General features: G+C 38.0%; 1 protein-coding gene across 44 annotated transcripts in view; it reads left to right on the forward strand.

The window, feature by feature from the left end:
- LOC121321895 (sorbin and SH3 domain-containing protein 1-like) overlaps positions 1–21,778 on the forward strand; it is a 138,982-nt gene that overhangs the window by 72,459 nt on the left and 44,745 nt on the right. For 35 of the 44 annotated variants that reach the window (XM_041261250.1, XM_041261246.1, XM_041261258.1 and 32 more), the window contains 12 exons: positions 743–769; positions 887–1,008; positions 1,932–2,645; positions 3,765–4,118; positions 5,383–5,521; positions 8,653–8,682; positions 10,542–10,717; positions 11,375–11,435; positions 14,792–14,866; positions 15,111–15,173; positions 19,403–19,450; positions 20,065–20,194. In XM_041261250.1, coding sequence (XP_041117184.1) covers positions 743–769; positions 887–1,008; positions 1,932–2,645; positions 3,765–4,118; positions 5,383–5,521; positions 8,653–8,682; positions 10,542–10,717; positions 11,375–11,435; positions 14,792–14,866; positions 15,111–15,173; positions 19,403–19,450; positions 20,065–20,194 — 1,939 coding nt within the window. The remainder of the gene's footprint in view (positions 1–742; positions 770–886; positions 1,009–1,931; positions 2,646–3,764; positions 4,119–5,382; positions 5,522–8,652; positions 8,683–10,541; positions 10,718–11,374; positions 11,436–14,791; positions 14,867–15,110; positions 15,174–19,402; positions 19,451–20,064; positions 20,195–21,778) is intronic. The other 9 variants (XM_041261242.1, XM_041261273.1, XM_041261275.1 and 6 more) reach the window with 7 other exon arrangements.

The following is a 21,778-nucleotide window of genomic DNA, read 5'->3' on the forward strand; positions in this document are numbered from 1 at the left end:
CAGTAGCACAGCACCCCTTGTACTGAAATGTACTGTGATGCTGTATAGGGATTAATGATGATGAATTGCATATGCAGTATGTCAGCCCTGGACTGACTTTCCCATTGGTCAACTATTATATTTATGTACATCTAGAATTTGAATGATTGTAAACCAATCGTACAATGTTTATATATATATATATATATATATATATATATATATATATATATATATATATATATATATATATATATATATATATATATAATTTGTGCTTTTCAATCCTGCTTGAATTACTAAGGGTCTCTTCATTAAGCAGGTCAACATTTCAAAAGACGTTCTTGTTCTGAACAGCCCACGATCCATTTCAGGTCCTCAGATTTGAATGTGCAGTTATTTGCGGCATTTGAAACTCCAGAGTGGGAACGTGGCCATCACTTTTTCGGAGATGTCTTAATTGCTGCTCTGCCTTTCTGAATAAAGGGGGCAGCAGAACAATAGCTTTCCACATCCCCATGAATGAGGGCCTTGTTGTCTTTACAAAGGTCAGAGATTGTGAGGGCATCTTGTTTAGTGCTGGTTTCTATGGTAATTTGCAAGCATATCGGTATGAGTCCCTACAGAAAGCATTTTGTCTGTTGGAGTGGTCAGACGCTTTACACTGTGTGGTACAGATTACTGACTTGTTCTCTTTTGAAAATAACAGTTTATTTTTGCCCTTTTTATTCTGGTACGTCGTTCTCTGTGGAAAAACCCTCAGGTCCCGAGCCAACAGACACAGGAACAGGTATTGATAACCCTGGTTTATGTTCTCTGCCTTCTTTGGAATTAAAGGTCTGGAGTTTTATTTAGTTTTTTTCTCATCACAGTTAACCTTGACTTTGCTCTGTTTCCACTGTTACAGATGGTTGGAAGACACTGTCCAGTGTTGACACTAATGGAGACAGCTCAGCCCATTCGCTGGCTGCTAAGGGATACCGGAGTGTCAGACCAAACCTTATTGCAGACAGCAAGTCACAATCAAAGGTAGGTTTCTTTTGAATGGATTACATGGAAATAAAGGTCTGTTTGAAAGGATTACATGGAAATAACAGGTCTGTTTGATGTGGCAGGTAAACTAAACTATATTTTAATCGGTTACTTTGATGAGATTTATTTTGAAAAACAAAAATTTTTCATCACTATGTATTTTTTTTCCATCTAATGAACAGAATTGGGTTTTCCTTAGGTAAAAATGATCTGACCTTTTCATATTTACAAAATATTTGGATTAATATACAATGGGCTAGACTTACAAAGGTTTCGCTCCACTTTGGTATGGCAATATAAAAAGCTGTTAATGTTTCAAACAAAAATTAAACAGTTCAAGATGTTTTTAGAAAGTTTTCATTTCAGTAAAAGTAGACAGACTTTGTCCTGGAGAACAAACTTAGTAAATCTGTTCCAAGGGCTTGCATGTTCTTTGAATTGATTGATGTTAAGTACAGTTATTTCTTTGTTTATGTAGTACAATGGTAGACTAGAAATAATAATGGTACACTTGAAAATACAGGTAAACGATTAATTTTATGTAGTGACAGCATAGTTACCATACTGCAATATTTAAACACCCCTAAAGGGGAATTTCTATTAATTGTACCAGTTTTTTATGTTTCCATGAGCTCATACATTAGACTTGTTGGTCAGTGTGTCTCTAAAACCTATAATGTGATACAGCAATTTATTTTGTAATGCTGCACATATTAATATAACTATAACTACAGTATTGTATAGTGACAGTGTGGTAATGTACCTGTATTTGAAAGTATATCCAGTAATTTGAATGCAATATGCAAGAGAGCTCTGATTATGGTCACTCAGGTTCTTTTTCAGCTTTTAAGAGATTCATCTTTTTACTTCTTTTTCTTCTTCTAACAGTATTTTTCTTGTTTGTGGTTTGTTCTGTTAAGAAATCTCTCCCCTTGCCCCCTCCTCCAAAAGAGAAAAGCTTTGCATGGCGGCCCACTACTAACCAGAAACTCTCCTACCTTTCAACGGTTCCCATCACGGATTGTTTGTACATGAGTTACCCAAAACCATACACGCCAACAGCACCATCTAGTGGCATCAGTGGGCTGTGCTTGTCACAATACTCTGGTGTAAGCCCAGGTTCTTCAGCAGGGTGCACGCTAGCACCAGTGTCTGGTTCAGTCTCTAAAGGCACAGTGCATGTTGGCCAGGAACAATTCAGACCAGCTCAGTCTGCCACTGCAAGTGGCAGTGTGAGCCAACAAGCCAGTCCTGAGAAAAAGATTAGCAGTCTCTATGTAGCTTGTTTATCTAACAACACTTGCGTGCCTGTCTCGTCTGTAAGTCTCCCACAAGAGGAACAAGGTGTTTTCTCAGAAGCTACCATGCACCCAGCACCCCCAGGCACAGGCGGTAGCCCCCCCACAGGTGACACCCAATCGCCCCCTCCTCCCATCCCTCCCAGGCCGTTCTTAACTGAAGGTCTTGGGAGCTACTGCCATGAAGGAGATTCCATCAGCATCTGGCAACCATTTCCATCGGACCAGAGACGGGATGCTATCATAGATTACCAGAACACCAAATCAGCAAGGCAGACAGGACCTTACTGGTCAGATCAACGGCAACGGTCTGCACAAGCAGAGGGATATGGCATGGTACTACTCTGACTTTACTACTTCGCTTCTCTGTGTTTCAATCTTGACACGTCTCCGACAAGCATTGAAATATTCTCTAATTTCCTTTCATTTTTAAAGGAGCGAAAACCTAATTTCCGACTTTTTCTTTTTACAAACAGGTGTTGTTCTGTAGGAGGAATTCTATGTAGGATATTGTGCTGTTGAGTACCTGAAAAGGTTGTGGTCCATATTCGATAAAAGATAAGTGTGCAAGTTGACTGGTTCCAGCTGTATTCTGGGTTGTTCCACCACAGTCAGTTGGTATGTGTGTTGACAGTGGGGTGCTGGAAGCTTCTTAACCCACCCTTTGACACAACTGATTAAGCTTCAGCCATACACATTCTTATCTTTTACTGAATCCAGTCCTGTGCATGTTTCTGAAATATACTGTTCACCAGCAAACATCAGCTTTTAATATGGTTTCATTTTTTATTATGATTTTAATCACGCTTGTTTTTCAGTTTGAGTGCTAGGTTGGCTGAAGTCCTCTATTTATCTACAGAGATGATGCATCACAAGGAGCAAGACCCAATCAGAGTCTGAGCTTTTAGAAGAACTGGACCTGTTTTAAAACTCAGTACAGGGATGACATGTCACAGTTATCAAAATGAATAAATAATTCTTGATGTTTAGAATCACTGTTCATCATTTTCAGTTTCAGTCATCACATCCTGGTGACTTTAAAACTCAGAAGATGAAAACAAACATCTCCTCTCTCCAAGTACAGCACAGAAAATAATGCAAAAATCTATCTAACATTAGTTAAGATAACTGTGATAATGTGTACCCATACCCAGCTGCTCTTTAAAGATGAAGTCCTGTCCAGTGCAAATTTGGGTATTTGTTCAAAGAGTCATAAAACAAACAATCCTTAGTGCCTGTTCAAATAGATATGTGCATTTTCATTGCAAGTGCAATACATTTGAAATCCCTGCATTTATTCTACAAGCCAACAGAATTAGCAACTGGAGGACAGGTCTTAGTAAATGTGCAGTTCTTCTGGCGATGTCACCCTGTCAGTCGATGATGCAGGACAGTCGGTTCTAAGTTGGCCGTGTGTTAAAGCTGTTTGCATAACAAACCCCTTATTTCCAACAGGACGATACAGCTGGCTCTGCTCAGCCTGACATCATAGTGGTCCCACTGGCTGAGGTTGCTGTAGTTTCTTCAGCAACAGAGGGCGGACCGTGCACCCCCCCACCGTCTCTGCTACCCACTGGACCCGATCCCGCGAGAGTGTCACTCACCCTCCCGACTCTCGATGATTTCATACCCCCTCACCTGCAGAGGTCACCAGCTCACCACACACCCACCACCTCCAGTGGCTCTGCGTCCCCCATTAGTCTGCTGCCACAACCAGCATTGTCACCTGCACCGGGTCCCCTTCTTGTAGAAGCTCCTTTGAGTTTCCCTGAGACTTCAGCCACACTCCCTGGACTTTCTGCACCTACAGTAAGACACCAGTGCTCTCACCCACTTCCTAAGTGGCACAGATCAAAACAGCTTTGTTTTATCTACTTTGTTTTGAATCAGTGAAGATTGGCTAAAACCTGCTAAGCCTACTAAAAAAAAAAAAACTAAAAACCTCACCACTTGTGAGAGCTCAAAGTGCATGAAAACAGATTAAATGACTTTTACAAGTTGTGCTTCCATGGCTTCAATGGTCATTTACTAAAAGCTTCTTTGTATCAACTGTGCTCCAACCTGTGCTGAACTTCTACCCTTCCTTCCTTCCTTGATACTGGCCAAAATCAACACATTTGGCAGCACAGCAGTCTTGGTACTGCTAACACTGCTGCACAAGGCACCCCTCTGTACAAGCGAGTCTCTGGCCCAAACAGATTCATTTCACTTTAAATGCTCTCATGTTCTAACAAGACCTCATGTGATCCTTTCTGGCTGTGTTCCTGTACATTCTGCTCCCTTTCCCTATGAGACACTACACCTGTTTTGCATAGCTGTGGCCCCGCTGGCGTCGCACTGTCCCAGCTCCTTCTAGCATTGATGCTAAACTTATTTTCTTTCCTTCCTGATGCTGTCAGCTGCGGTAATCAGGCCTCATTGTAGCCTGCTTGAGTGTTGCATGTCTTGGTACCTGCTGGGTGCGGAATGCAGGCTGGATGGGGCAGTTTATCATGTGCTTCTTTCTCTGGCAGTGTTTTGCAGTGTTGAAATGTTTATGTTTCTGGAAGGAAGACGAGAATCAAGCTACAAAGAAAAATAGTAATGATATGTTACTGCTTTAAACACCACAGTTAAACAGTTATGCAACCTGCTTTGGAAGTATCTTCATGTATTTAGGGGAAATCTGTTTTTGCCTTTTCTTGGGAGGGGGTGAAATTTGTTTGTGTTAACATTTTCTTGATGTTTTAACTCAATTTATATTACAGCATTGGGGGGGGGCACATTAAGACAACATTCATTACAGAATGTATTGTAATTAGACAATATATTTTAGGTATATGTTACATCAAATATCCAGGAAATTTTACCATGAAGACAGTGCTCCACAGCTTTTGAAATATTCTGTTTATTCTCAGTGGATTGTGTAACTAGGTAGTAAACATTGTAAACGTCCAGAAAACTGAACTCGCCTCTCCTTTTTGCTGTCATGCTGTCTGTACTGTCTTTCTCAGTTATTCCTATACAATACAGTGCACTAGACGGCTGCTCTGATTGCTTGCTGTTGTGACTGTGTGTTCTTGCTTTTGTGCAGCCTGTGACCCCGGAAGCTTCAGCGCTCAGCTCCAACTCTGATCCGCACTCACTTTACCCATCAACAGGCAAGCCTTTCTCAGTCTACCCTTCCACAACAACAGTCAACCCCACTATTGTGCTTTTGCAACACAACCGAGGTAAGAAAAAACCACTCAGCGACTAAGATTAATCCCAATACACCCGCTTGTGCCAAAACCGGCAACGCATGAGAATTAGTATGTGGAACAAGTGTGGAAATGTGTGGTCAATTACAGTGTAATGAATAGCTTACAGAGTCACAGACCCCCCTGCAGTGTTTACAAGAAACACGTTACTTAGCTGTATTCTATGTTGTTAATATCAGAACAATATATTTTTCAACACAATCCCCATTGTTTTGATCACACATCATAAGCAAATTAACTAGGGAATTTGTTTTCAGCTTACACCTGGGAATGTTCGACAGGGGAAAGAGAATTTAAATTTAAATCACAGTGTATCCAGATCATGCTCTTTTCTGCAACAAAACTCGATCCTAGAAGAGAAAGTCTTTTTCTCCTGGCAAACGCTCCCACTTAAATATTGTAGAAACATATTCCCAGTTGATCTATGACCCTTGATATGTTAATTAAAAACTGACATTTTTTTAAAATGTAATGCTACGATATGGACGACTCTGGATATGGCAGATGCAGCTCAATGTGTTTCTTGTGTTCTGTAACACTTCAGTAGTTCTGAATAGGTACCAAATCATACTGAATGATCTAAACAGCTGAGGATCTACACACCACTGTCCTTAAACTGTCCTTTTAATGTACATTTGATGTACATTTTTACAAACCTCACAGTAATAATTGGAATGGATCAAGCTATTGGGGAACAAGTCTTAATTGTCTGGTCTGCAAAACCATCTTGATCAATGACTTACAGGCACAAATTATTCAATTAACACAGAAACAATACAGCTATTTAGAGATGCTGAATAATCCGCAGTGTATGGGTAGAACTAATATGTTGCCACTTTTAAAAGAAAAAAGTCATGTATTTCACAGTGTGGTGCTCTATTTGTGAACATGCTGTTTCTAACACATTGCTGTTTGTGCACTTACATGTGTGATTCATTAGTCGGCTACAAGGTCACTTTTCTATTCGACTAGTTGACTACTGAATGCCACCCCTACAACACTGATATCCGTTTTGTTGATATGCAGATTATAGATATTGTAAAATACAGTAAAACTAGTAGACAAGACAAGGCCTGGTTAAGCAAAGGCTCTCGTTTTAGCCAAGAATCCTGTCAATAGCACAATAATTAGCCAGATTGATCAAGTTTGTTTTTATCCTGGACTGCAATAGATTGGAATCACACTCATGAATGCCCTTGGGAAATATTTTCACAGTTTAAGCACGTAGGAAGAGAATACCCTGGCTACCACAAACCACAATTGAAAAGGCTCTGAGTGGATATTGTACACAGGAAAAAATTCTGATTTAAATTAAATATAGGTCCCAGCAGAACCAAAATCCTGGCTTGCTACTTGATCCAGAGAACCACCATCATGGGATATTAGAAAATGTATTCATCGTGTGAAGGTCATTTCTATTTACCCAGCTGGATTAGCCAGCAGACTGGACAAAAGCATTAGCCTAATAAAAAATGTATTAAAACAAAAATGGTTGAAACTTATTTTATAATTTGGACCATAGATTTTGCACCTTAATCCACCTGTTTTAATGGGGAGTGTCTGCAACAAGACATAGGGTTAAACCCTAGTGGATTAATACAACACTGTGAATACTGGGGTCTTATTCTTTAAACTACTGTCTAACAAGCACATTTCCTGCTGGCATCACAGCTGTCAGCTTGTCTATATTGAACAATGGTAGCAGTTCATGCTACAGTATTGACTTTATCTCTGGTAGATTGTCACATCCAGCTCTAGGTTGGAGGGGGGGACGGGGGACGGGGGGGGTTAGTTATGTTGCAGTGGCTATGGTACAAAAAAAAGATACTACATTGGTTCAATCACCATACAGTTGACTATTTAAATGAATTAACAGTTTGACAAAGCAAATAGACTAAAACCTAGATCATCCTATAAAATGAGAGAGATAGAGAGAGAGAATGTTCTCATTGTGTTTGATGCATGTAAACATATTGATTAATGTACACTGCAACACTGACTAAATGAATCTTAATAATCTATTAAGTGAGTTAATCACTGAGGTTTTTGTCCCAGCAGGCTCATTTGCAGCAGTGGTCATAAACAGCTCATTTAACCTGAATCCTTATTGCAACGAAGGGAGTCATTTCACCAGTGCTTCTTACAATTGGATTATGCAAGGGAGTGTTGAGTATCTTTTGCTGAAGTGTCTCTGTTAGGTTGTTCGTGCCACCATACATGATCATTCTGTCAAAGTGTCTCACCGTAGGGCATCCACAGGGTCAGCCAGGGTCTTGTGGAAGGGGGAGTCAAATTTTGTGCGCTGTATTACTGCATTTTTTTTGTAATATGATATGGATTGTGTTAATTGCATATCATTCAAATATATATATAAAAAAAAAACCTAGAGCAGTTATGAGCCTAGTTCCCCAGTGATATGATCCATAATGTCAAAAATATTCCTTCTCAAGTAAAATCACAGAAGAAACTATCAATGTGTTGAAGGCACTATCAAAAATGTCTGCTTTTAAAAGGTGCAGTTTATAAGTCAAGTAGAGAAATGTTTCAGCAAGTGCCTTCATCAGTCTACTTAACTTGAGTCTATTATAGGATTTATCGTATCGGCAAATCAGAAACCAAAATCAGAGCGGTTTGTGAACATGTGTCTATGAAACTAGGCAATAAGAAATGTGTATTATGGATATCCTTTATGGATGGTAAGTTCATTGTTGATCTTCTGAATGACTCATCTGCTCCAACAGTTTTCTCTAGCAATCCTTTATTCTTATTAAAATATCAAAGAATGAAAAAGCATTTGAAAAATACTTCTTCAAGAAGGGCACATTTTAAGATGGAAAAATGATTTTACCCATCTTATAAAGTAATACCCCAATAAAATAACAAAAGGCATTTTTTCAAGGTGAAAGAAAAGGTAATGTGTCCTTTTTTGGTTGGGATTTGTGGGATTAAAAAAAAAGAATTTTAAAGATGTTTAGTGTTTATTTTTAATAGTAATAAAAACTGCACTTTGCATTTTGTGTTCACTTTTAAAATGCACACGTCACCGTCTCTGTGCATCAACATGATTGTTTTTTTGTTTTTTTCATATGCTTCTCTCACCACAGAACGTCAAAAGCGCCTTAATAGCTTGGCAGGTATGATGTGAAGGTCTTGTACACAGCAATTGCTCACTGAAGAAACTGGCTTTCTTTGTTTTTTTGTGAGGGCCCTCAGCAAACACCTCAACAGCACTGTAGCTGCTGACAGTTACACATTGGTGCGCAAGCAATGACATCATCATTTTAGAACCGTTTTTATTTATTTATTTTTTCCTAGTCAGATTGAGCTATTTTGATTGGCTAGGGGGATTTTCAGAGGGAGCAGCTAACTTCAGTCAGCCAGTCCTGGTTATTTGTGCTTAAGACTGATGATCTCCCAAATGAACTGGTTTGTTTTAAAGGTTTAGTGTCCCATGTGGTTACAATTAGGTTTAGTGTCCCATGTGTTTACAATTAGGTTAAAGGGTTAACATATGTACTCTGTAGACACCTGTAAAATTTCATCAGTAAAATAATCCACATTTGGGGGGGTGAGTCATTTATTTTGTGTTTATTACTGACTAGCAATGGTATCATGGTTTCAATAGGAGTGGGTTTTCATTTCACTGGCTGGAATAACATTGTAACTAACAGAAGCACAGTTTTGAGAAATAAGCATCTCAAGTTTTAACATCGTTTCAGCCAGCAATCCCATAATATAAACAAACTGAACTATGAACAAGGTATGTTGCTTTGTAGCGTGCAGCAGGTGCTAAACTATTGACTAAAGTATACATTTAGACTGATTTTGGGGCACTACAGCTTTAAGGCTCTGGGCCAGTAACAATTTTTATGTCACTGTTTTATTGAAGATTTTAAATGTTGTTTTTTTTAAATTGCAATATCTGATTATGTTGCATTACAAAGCAACAGTGTGTATAAAGTGCATTTTGCATTGTAAATATTATTTTAGCTGAACCCCACACCAATGTAACAATGTTGGAAAGTGTTTGCTCTGGGCACTGCCAATTCATGTATAGCACTTTGCATGAGCCTTTGCATGAGCTGATATCCCTTCGGTCTCATTAACTCTTCTCCTCTCCTGCCTCTACCGACTCTAGTGCTGCATGCTGTTGACTATTTAAAGACGAGAGATGCTGAAAACATTTACTGTTTCTAAAAATGCTGATGCCACAGAATATGCATTCAAACCTACGAAAAGCACAAAGCAATGACAGATTACTGTTTGTAGAACGCTGTGCAAAGACCTGCCGTTCTAGCCACTTGCCTAAATCACTTGCTGAGTAAAGTAGTGTTAAAAAGTCAGATGTGAGTCTGTAATGGAGAAAGACCTCACATTGCTCTGAGTAAGGGTCAAAATAACTATGTAACTAACGCATTACAATGCATGTTTCAAAGTATTGTGCAGAAAAGTATTAGTTCCTGTAGAACATTATTTAGAAATGTATTAAGTTTCTAAAATGAAGATGCATACATTTTCCCTAGATAACCAAATGTATAGTTGTAGTCCCATTCTTTGATAAGTAAAAGGTTTGGAAAGTTTCTTCTGTACTGTATGGTTTAAAGATGTCTAAGATCTGGTAGCATCAGTGTTGGGGAGTAATGCATTACTAAAATCAGACAAGCTCTTTTTAATATCATCTGCTGTGTCAGCATAGTCTAACTTGGGATCTTGGTCCCCGCCATTACAGACTGTGGTGAAGTCCTTGATCATAATGTGTTTGTTCTTGTCACATCATCTCATTACTCCATGTCCTTTCTTTCCAACTAAACTGCGCTGCCTGGGTGATTTATTCAGGCTGCAAAAAGAGGGCTTCTGTTTTTGCACGAACAATGCAACTACGGTATTCTGTTACATCAGGGTTTGATGTACTTGTTATTTTTAAACAACAAGAAACCAGTCCGCTATGCTGTTCTGTTGCCTTGCGCTGATCAATCTCTGGTTCAATCCTTAGAACCTGTGCCAGAGAGGCAGACAGATCCCAAGACAGAAAGCACAGGTGTGTCTGAGAGGATTGTGGATTCCACTCAGAGTGAAAAGGCAGCAGATATGGACGAGAGGAGAACAAGAGTCATGAGGGCTCAGTATACTGGCATCAGCCCTCTACACGATGTAGGAATTCCAATGAGGGTAAGGAGCTGCTGGTTATGCACTATTAAAATATGTTAACTTCCTTTATAATTTTGGATCTGGCACTACAAATGGCATTGTCATTGTATGACTCCTTTTGCTCGTGAGTGTGTGCACGAAACTGAGAAGAGTTAGACACAGAATACTTGTAAAAGTTTTGAAAAGATGTGTACATGTCTACTGGTAACTGTACTAGTTGAACCTTTTCTCCATTTTGAAATCTTAAGTGGATTGATTTGATAAAGCAGTACTGCTTTTTGATCCACACTAATTCCTTGTTTTCCAGACCTGTTGTATATTAAGAAGGAAATAATGCGATTGGTGGATTTTTGGTTGGTTTTGAAGGTTAAGTAATACAGTACCTGCCTGGACAGTTGTAAGCATTGGCCATTCCCTAACTGAAACACCAGTGAAAGAGTACTTTGTTCTCCCTGTACAAGTGTAAAGTTTGCCCCAATTCTACAAAAAAATATATATTAATTTTAATTTTGATAAAGTTAAGGTTAGGGTTATAAAATTATAATTGGGTGTAAAATAATTGTGCACTGTACATTTTTTTAAATAAATAATTTAATTATAATGTAGTCTTTATATGAGCATGTTTATTGTAAAGAAAATGTACGCAAGTAAAACCAATCTTAATCTTTTCTTTTCCAGAATACAGACAAGTCCAAGGATTGGTATAAAACAATGTTTAAACAGATCCACAAAATCAAAGGTATTGTGTAAATGTTGTGTATTTTGTGTAAATGCACATGTGGAAAGCAAAGTAGGATTTCTTTCTATGGGACTTCTTGTAGTGAAATGCAATTAAACATCATCTTCATGTTTAGATTTCAGATAATCGAGTGTGTTTTGTTTTTCAAACAGGAGTATTTTTGTCAGGCTTCTCATTTTCCTTCATCATTAAAAGATCTGCAGTCAAGGCAATGATGCAATCAGGACAGCTTGCATCAATAAATAACATGAACTGTAGTAAAATGAAAAGGAAAAAAAATGATATTGCTCATAATCCCTAAAGACGCATGATGTTTTTGTATTTTAAATATTATAAACATAATGGTGATTATGAAAAATGAATTGAAATTATTGTGTAACCAAGGCCTGTAAAACATTTCAGTATACAAACACAACTTCTAAGGCTGCATTCACACTGGATCCATTTCAAACGGACTCGGACTGGTTTGTTTAGTTTGAAACAACATATCAATGTGCTAACTGTTCACACTGCGAGCACAGGGACCAAGTTCATTTGATACAAAAAAAGGCTTGTAACCAGGAGGACCCCGGTTCAAATCTCAGCTCACTCACTGACTCACTGTTTGACCTTGATCAAGTCACTTAACCTCCTTGTGCTGTTTGGGGGCACTTTGCTAATTTAATGAATGCCTATAGTAAAATAATGAAGTTTACACAATTCTGCACGGTTCTCCTAATGTCGGCATTAAACAAAGTGTACCACTGTGGCAATGTTGCCCTGCCCCTGTGTGTATTTCGATGTTGTATGTTGCATGTTGTGTGTTAATGTCGGTGTATAGTCATTGGTACACAGGATGTAATATGGGTTACGAGCACAAGTGTTTAAAATGTATATTTGTATTTAGGTGCGAGGATTGTACAGCACTTCACGTGCAGGTAAAATGTAATAATATGTGAGCACTGGGAATTGCACTTTTATTAATTCACGTGCAGTTGTACCAAGACTCCAACTGAATGATTGATTAGCAATCGAGTCTCGGTACAGCTGCATAAAAGCAGCATGTTTTCACTCACTCGGGGATGTGTGTTCGGTGAGTTGAGAGTGGGATTGGAGACAGAGGTAACAGTAAAATAATAGTTAAAGTAAGAACAGCTCACAATGTTTGTCTGTGTAGTCCGTTTTTGTTTGTCTCTTTGTTTTGGCTACCAGTGCCATGTCCTGTGTTTTGTTTGTCTTTCAACCTTTTATTTTCTGTTTGTTTAATCATTAAATGCTGAGCACAACCAAGCGCTCAGCTTCACCAAACTCCACGTTTCTGTCTGTTCTGTGTTGGTTCCTGTTTCTGTTCTGACGTCATCCACTACAGCCGTCTTTGTGACAATCACTCGATATATCGCGGCTGTTAGGGTCCAATATAAATCTACTATATATCGAGGGTTTGTCGCACTGTCCATGTAGTTTAGGGTTACCAGATTTCTACAGTGAAAAACAAAGACGTATTTTTTTGTTATTATTTAATTCACTTATGCCGTAGCAACTCTAAAGCCAAAAGTAACATATATAAAATGACACAATAATAGTTTAAAAGTTAAACATTGGGTGAAATGTATTGCAGATCATAACCACACTCATTATTGTCTTTTATATTGTCATCTAGTCAAAAAATGGTAAATGTACAAAAAGCTAGATTTGTGCAATTACCATTTAAACATATGGTATACACATAATCAGAAAGATTTATTTTTGAATGGCGCAACCTACAACATAACCGAATACATTACTCTGCTATTAGCTTGCTAAGCACACTGATACAGTTTTGTACTTAAAAAAAAAAAAAAATAAATAAATAATTACAATAGCAAAACTGGGATGCTGTTGTTTACATTGAGGTTTAGCAAATGTTTGACAAACAGACCGAGACCATCTCTTTAGGTGGACTCGGTACAGTTCGTTTCCCAAGCGGACTTTGTTGATTAGACATCACACCAAATGAACCAAACCATACCGAGATTGGACCAAACCCTCTAAATGGACCTAGTGTGAACACAGCCTAATACAACCACAAAAGACTGTCCATAAAATGCAGGCATGAATTCTACTCTATACCACTATTTCCTACTATTTCTAGGTCTTAGATAATTCAGTGTATAATATTTGTGATTGCTCAAATTCCTGTAATAAATCACTGGTGAATCATAGACAAATGTATCTGATTTGAACACTGATTCTTCACTGAAACAAGTGATGTGATAACTTTCAAATGTATTGTTCATATAAAAATACTGACTGAGTGCACACAAGTTAGATGTCCAATAATGACCAACAGTTAAGAGATATTTTCAAACTTGCTTATAGTGAGCTATAGCGACCTAGTCAAAAGGTAATATTTTCTGATTCACTACTGAACATGATACCCTACAGTAGGTTGGTAAATATTGCCAGCATTTTAGGGACTTGTCAGAAATATACATTGAAAACCTCAAGCTCTAGTCACGTCCCAGAGATACTTTAATTTTGTTATTCCAAAAAAATAAATAAATAAAATTTTAAATTTGTAAATGTTATTGTTTTCAAGAATTTAACCAGCAACAACATTATATGGTAGTTATATTAATTGAGGTATTTGTTTCCCCTTCACTTCCTGTGTAATAGAATGCACAGGAAATGACGGGGGCTTACTTTATGTAACACTACGGTGAGAAGAAACCAAACTTAATGGGCCATATTTTCTAAGCATTTGCTCCAATCTTTAATGAACCCAATACTTTTTCTAACAGAGAAAATGTGATGTTAATGTTACCAAAGAAGGAATAAGTAACTTGACGATGCAGGTAACTCGAGAATGTATTACATTTCCTGGTTGTTTAGTAGCTTTGTTATATTAACAGGTGTTTTTTTCTCCAAAAAATAGTAAACGCATTTTAAATATAGCCCATAATGTTGTGTCAAGGGTCTTCGCCCAAGTCAAAATAAAGTGTTGAAAATACGAACAAAAGAACAAGGACTTGTAAGGAATATATGTTACCTTGGTTATTACTTTTCTAGCAAACAGGCTCTTGAAAATGAAAATGAAAACAAACCATAACGTTCTGAAGCAGGCTGTATCCAGTCCACACCTTTTTTCACCCCCCCCCCCCCCCCCTTCTGATGTTTTCCATTTTCTTTCCATTTCCACCTTGTAAAATGAAGGCTCGGAGGCTCCGGAGAGCCTTTGGGTATCTGACTAGCCTGGTAGAGGGGGTGCTTAGGAGTCTCACAGTCTGTAATCTTTGCAAAAGGTGTTTGTCTGTTTCTGTGCATGTGTTTGCAACATCCTGTACACTCTTAAATATTCTCTCTCTTTTCTCTTTCTGAAATCCGCTGTTTGTGCTCAGATTCTCCTGAGGAAAACCCTTACCACCCTACCTACAAATTCCCTGAACCCACCGAAAAGCTGTACAAAATAGAAGGTACCACTGCTGCCGCCTCAGCTAGCCAACAATGTAGTTTTGTGCCTCAGCAGGAACTATAAATTATCTTGTGTTCCACGTGTAGAACTAACATATTGCTTCTTTACATTCTAAGTGTATTTAAAAAAAATAATTATATAAAAGCATGACTGTAGTTGGATGTTTTAATAAATATAATGCATATGGAAAGGTACAGGAAAAAAAGTGTGGATGTTTTCAAATCCACTGTATTTCTCTGCTGCAGAGGAAAACCCTTATTCTCCTACCTACCAGTTTCCTGTCTCCACACCTAGTCCTAATTCTGAAGGTAACAGCAAGGAAAATGTCTTTTGTTGCACTACTTTTATTGGGTTACATTGCTTAGTTCTGTCACCTTCTGATGCATTTGCCTAACCCCCTGCTGACCTTTGCATAGCTTTGCAGTGCTTGTGCCTAACAGCTGACAGCCCACTGATTTGAAGGTTTTGTTATGAGAGGCTCCTCTATTCACTTTTTTATTTGCTACACAATGTTTTGGGGCATTCAGCAATTATTTGAAATTTACATAACTGCTGAATGTCGTCTGCTTATTACACTAAACAGTGCTCCGTTTTCTCTCTCACAACACACAGCTTTGCGAAAGCTGTTTTTAAGTACTGAATAACAAAATTAACTGAACAGGGATGGCATGGACGAAAGAAAAAATATGAAGGTCAAATGGTTAACTATGTAGGTCGAAGCATCCTCGGCTTCTAATCCGCCCATTAAGAACAGCTGGCCCATGTTTATTAGTTGAAAAGGACCAAGGGCCTCTTGATTCCGAGTTTAGTTGGCTGTTCAATCCTGGTTTATGAACATCACAAGGTCTTTCAGGCCCATAATTCTCAAACCAGTCAAGGGGTCTGTCTGATGTGAGCAAGAGGTTCGGAAAAAAAAGGCTGCATCCCGTTTTATCACTTCAATTTTATCAATCTGAAAAGAAGCATTTTATAAAAACAGCAGAGCTAGTGAATCATCCGGGAGATAAAACAGTCAAGTGTCTCTCTCAAGCCATGGTAATAATGATCTCAAATTAAAAGTTCTCTTTTGTTGGCTTGTGTGGCATGCAGCAGGTGTATGTATTTTTGTATTTATTCATTCTTGAACCAGTAAAAAATCAATTGAAACCGAGGCCTCTTTTACAAGAGTGTCCTGGCAAGATGACCAGAAACAGACAGCAGTAATTTCACATCCTTAATTGCTTTTAGTCTGGCATATTTTGCTTTATATGTTTTTAACATTATGCAAACAAAATATCTTGCCTTTGTTGTTTAACAATTGTAATATATTCTTTTTTTTATAATAATGTAGCTGTCTGAATGGAACCAAACAGTAAACATATATCTACTTTAGAAACATAGAATGTAAATGCAATTCATGTATATAGTTATTTTAATTTGCACTATATTTGTTAACCAAAACAAACTGCCATAGTGTATTTTGCAGTACACAGAAAAGTAGCAGAAATACATGCTTGTATATAGCTGTAGACTTGCCTCGGATTATAGAAAATGTCACCTCAGTTTTATAAACCCTATCTCCTACATAACGGCTCTAAAAGCCCCAAACAGTTTGCAAGAATGGTTTGCCAAAGACATTATGGATTTGACCTGCCTTACGAAACTAATCTGAATAGCCTTTTAATAGCCAATTTGTATTAATTTGTATTCAAAAGTAAATAAATGTAAGTCATTTAACAAGTTAAACAAGTTTGTGCTTCTTCAAAAGAGCTTGGACAGCACATCTGGAAACTCCTGTCTGCCTTGAAATTTCTGCCTGGGAGAGACCTTGCTGATGTAGTATAACTACTTTGTGTCTTGTTGCTCTGCTAAGTCTTGCTATGGTGTATGACTTTTGACAGTAAACTGTCTTCAGCAACCTCACCTTGTTAGCTGAGTTTGGCTGTTCCTCACCCAGTTTTATTCCTTCTACACAGCTGTTTCTGTTTCAGTTAATGATTGTGTCAACCTACGTATTGCATTGATGATCATTAGCACCTGTTTGGTATAATTGTCTAATCTTACACCTGACTATATGCCTACAAAATCCCTGACTTTGTATAAGTGTACCTAGAAGAATTGATGCTTTTTTGAAGGCAAAAGGTGGTCACACCAAATATTGATTTGATGTAGATTTTTCTTCTGTTCACTGACTTTGCTTTTAGTTAATTGATAAATATAATCTATTAACATGTCTATTTTTGAAAGCATTCTTACTTTACAGCATTTTTTTTACACCTGCCTAAAACTTTTGCACAGTACTGTAAGGCCCTGGTGAACAAAACTATAAAGTGTAAATAAAAAACAAAACAAAAGATGAGTTGGAGCTGATGGAAGCGGTGTAGCCTGCCAGCAAAGCACACCGACCTATCAAGTTAGCTTCGACACGACTTTAAAAGGGATGTGGGATGAAGTCTGCTGGCATGCAGTTTAATTATCTGTAGTCACTATCACTGTCCATTACCGTGAGCACAATACAACTAGTTCATATATATTTGTCACAGAGTAAACATCTCTTGCCTACAAGATACAGCTTAACCTCCAGTCTCTGTAAGTCGCCTTGGATAAATGCATCTGCTAAATAAACAAATAAAACAAATAATAATAACAACAACCATAAAATCTAAAGTGTAAAATAATTTCAAATGCAGTTTTTAGAACTGCACTGCTACTGTAATTCTTAGAAGGAATTAAATATTGTCAGTTCATTGCATATGTCTCTATAAGGCACACCAGGAGACATTTTTGTCTTATTTTTTCGAGCGTATTCGACCACTTCTGTTTCAGTTATTTCCTAAAGGGCACTTGAACTCGATGTTCTTTATCAAGTCTCGATTTGAAATCTGTGCTTTTTGAGCAAGTATTGAGTCCAGGCCTGTTGTTTCTCAAAGCCAGTCCGCTCTGACTGGTGGTGAGAGCTGTTTAGCTGTGTGCTTTGTAGGTTTGTGGTGCGAGCTGGTTAGCTGTGTGCTTTGTAGGTTTGTGGTGAGAACTGGTTAGCTGTGTGCTTTGTAGGTTTTTTCTTTCGTTTCTCCATTCCTTTCTTTTTAGCTGCTTTTCATTCCCAGGGGAGATCATTCACAAGCTAGCCTCTGTGTTCTCAGAGATAGCTGAGACACACTGTACCAAAGGCCTCTGTTTCACTGTTAGGCTCTTGTGTGTCTCTGGAGTACCCAGCACTTCTTTATCATCATGTCCCTTGTGCCCTACACTCATTTGACAGCTGGGTGCTGCTTGGTGTTTGGAATTGGTGGCTTGAAGAGAGCTTGGTAATGCAGATATCCTGGTGTGAATGATACAAAGGGAAATTGAAAAATAAAAGTAATTAAATTGTGTTTATGTATTTATAATTAAATATATACAGTGGTTGAGCAATAAATCAGAAATACCTTCAATATGTACTGACAATAAACAGCTATGGCCGCCTACTGCAGGCTAGGTATAGTTACATTATTATAATGTGAAGGACTTGGTCGATTTAATAGTTAAAGACATGTTTGGAATCTGCATTTGAAGGTACCCTTTTACACTTTTGATAGAATCATGCATCTTTGAAAACGTTGAGGGCTAGTATGTTTGATATTGAAATTAAATTATTAATGTTTCAGGAGAAACAGTTCATTAACATTAAATATGATTTATAAGACAATTTATTCACCCACCAGACTGGTCGGGTGAACCAGTGCCACTCCCTTTTGACAGTGTCATGGCAAGTGGTCAAATTATTGTCCCACCCCTGTGTACAGAATATTATTGGTGCAGGTCCCACAAACCAGGGTACCTGTTGGCAGTTATTTTGAACAGATCTGAATGGACCATGTAGAAGAGAATAACAGCCAAGGTGTTGAGAGTTACTTAAACTTACAATATAGTGTAACTATTCAAGATGTGTTGTAAGGCCGAACATACACAAGCAATTTGTAATAAAAAGGAAAATTTACGTGTGAACTGTAGTTGCTAAATGTGCCATACGCACACTGCAACATTGACAGTTATTGTAAGCAATTTTAGATGGCACCTGTTTACAGCACACTACTACTGCTACTGTATACTAATTGGAATCATTTTGAAAAGACTTCGACAAAAAAAAAAAAAAAAAAAAAGCACGGACCAGAAAGTTTCCTCAAGCTTCCACATGTCTGTAGCCAAACTGCCTCTTTAGCAAAAAAAGTGTCAGCTGAATATATGCCGAGAAATAATTGCTTAAAAACTGCTTGTGTATCTCCAGGCTAACAGCTAATAGAGCCCTTGTTGTGTTCTCACCCCTAGAAATGACGGTTTCAGGACTGCAGCGTGTCTGTTGCAGTCTTGAAATGCTTGTAATTCCTTTGTTTAAATCCTACATGCTCCAGGTAGTGCTTTAACCTGGAGGTAATTCCAGTCTCTTTTTTTTTGCCGTGGTACTTGTAAGGTTCTGAGCCCCAGCTTTGCTTTGAACCTTTACTATGTGTGAAAAGGCAAATAAATAGTTTCCTGCTCTGGTTTAAAAACTCAGATTTCCCTTTTATTTACTTTGCAGATGAAGACTCAGATTTGTACTCTCCCAGGCATTCGTTCACTGAAGAGAGTAAGTACAGTCTGTTATTGGAAAAAAACACATTTCAGGTGTAATAGAGCACCGGGACAGCTGTTTTTGTGAAAGTAAATACATTTAAAAAAATTTAAAAACTTGTAACTATCAGCTGATTTCAGCATGTGCCAATGTTGTTTACTTGTATTACAACACAGTTCTCTTTTAAAACAGTAACGGCAACTAAAAAACAGGCTGCAAAAGGAAGTAGAATTTGGTTTTTAGGACACATTTTAGAGGGTGCCAATCCGTCTGTATGTCTGTAACTTATGGATTACTTTTCATGATAGATAGTTGTATTTGGTATTGATAGCTGGGATGTATCCCTTCTAAAAGTACCACAGTAATTTAGCAGTATTCCCATGCTTTTGCCATGATTATACTAGACATTTACTGTAGTTTACCATGGTTTGGCATGTTATTTAATATGCTTTACCATACCTCTCGGCTTTACAATGCGTACCTGTGCTTTACAATGTTATTACACTTTGCCACTTTTTTTACTTTGGTAAACTTTGAGAAGGGATGTCCCTGATATAGTGTGCTTGTTGTATTGTATTTGCGCAATGTTTTCTCTCTTGCATTAATGTGGGATCCGTTACTTTTTGCAGTGAGAAGTCAGTCGTGTGTGCCTCGCTCGAAGAGTTCAGTGGGCAGTATCGATGCAGAGGCCCCAGTAAAGAAGTCCACCACACTGCCTCTGCCAACCCGCTCCTCTTCACTGAAACCAACCACAGAAAGGTAACAGCTACACTACTCTCACATGGAGCTGCCATTGATGCATTGAGTTTCAAAGCAATTTACTCAAGTGTAAATGACTCAATTTTTTCAAAAGGTAAAAATACACTTTCAAGATACACATTCAAAACCAAACTTACTTAAACTTCCTTAAATTAAAATTCAATGTATTTCTAACTGGGACTGGTTTTGTGCTTTTATTGAAATTCTGCGGTGTTTCTGCTGGTGTCCTCAGTCAGGGTTGCGTTGGAAGATATTAGCTAGTTTGTCAAATCTCCATATGTGTCTGGAGCCTGACATGACTGCTTCTCCATATGGCAATGTGGTGATCTTATAAATAATTCACCACCAATGTGCTGAAACAGATAAAGTCTTGACTACAAATGATTAATGGAGGTGTTTGTTGACATGGATAATCCTTTAGCTGTCCTGCTGAGAAATGGCTGCAGTTAGCCTCAATACTGAGCAGAAATTTTTAAAACCACCAGTAAGCTGCAAGCACATGGCGCTGCAAGCTACACTCTCAGGCTACACTATCAAGCTACACTCTCAGGCTACACTATCAAGCTACACTCTCAGGCTACACTATCAAGCTACACTCTCAGGCTACACTATCAAGCTACACTCTCAGGCTACACTATCAAGCTACACTCTCAGGCTACACTATCAAGCTACACTCTCAGGCTACACTAGCCTTGCTTGCAGTTGAGATTAATACTGCAGTTTCAGAGTTTAGGAAATTTAAATGTAAACAAACAAACCCCTCGTAGGGCAGAGAAAAGGTGCAGATGCAGCCCTCTTGTCACACTAAGGGATGCTCCCTGGATTCTTCAGTATTATTTAGCTGTAGATTCCCATTATTCAGCAGCATGCACTTGGTTTTAGTTATTGTTTATTAATATGGTGAATATAACTTTTCATAATAATTCTGTTACAAATGAATAGCCCAATTAGTTTTTGTGTCAACTTTTTTCTAAAAGTATGTTAACAGCCATATGTTGAAGTTTTACTATTAACTCAGTAGGTTATCCAAAACTATTAAACTCTCAGTAGTGCTAAATTTAGAAAAAGTAAAAGAAACGTAATCAATTTAATGACAAACGTTTTGACTGGAAGACATTTCACTTGTCAATATTTCACAGTTGTTCAGGGTTTGGCCATGGTCACAGTCAATTGTGCATGTACTGTACGGATTACAATAGTTTACTTATTTCTGTTTTTGTATGTTTAAGTCTGATAACAAAACAACAAAGACTGAATTTCGGTTCCACACAGTATTATATCGTATCAGAAATGTCTCTTCAAAGCTGGTATAAATAGAGAAACATGTGCAGTCCTTTGTTGTGTGCAATATAACACAAACGCTGCTTCGTCAATGAGTGCTTAGACGTACCCTTAATTGTCAGTAAAAGTCTAAACAGTTTGGAGTCACTGTTCAGGGCCTCGCTGTAAAAACAGTGATAAAAAGAAAATGAAGCTTTTATGCTGCAAAATCCCTAAGGAGCAGGTTTCCTGCCTCAGATCCAAAGCACCCTGATTAAACTGGGATTAACTGTAGTGAAGGGAGGGGTGAGATCAGTGGCCAAA

Source organism: Polyodon spathula, chromosome 10 (genome assembly GCF_017654505.1).
Source record: "Polyodon spathula isolate WHYD16114869_AA chromosome 10, ASM1765450v1, whole genome shotgun sequence".
Classification (NCBI taxonomy): domain Eukaryota; kingdom Metazoa; phylum Chordata; class Actinopteri; order Acipenseriformes; family Polyodontidae; genus Polyodon; species Polyodon spathula.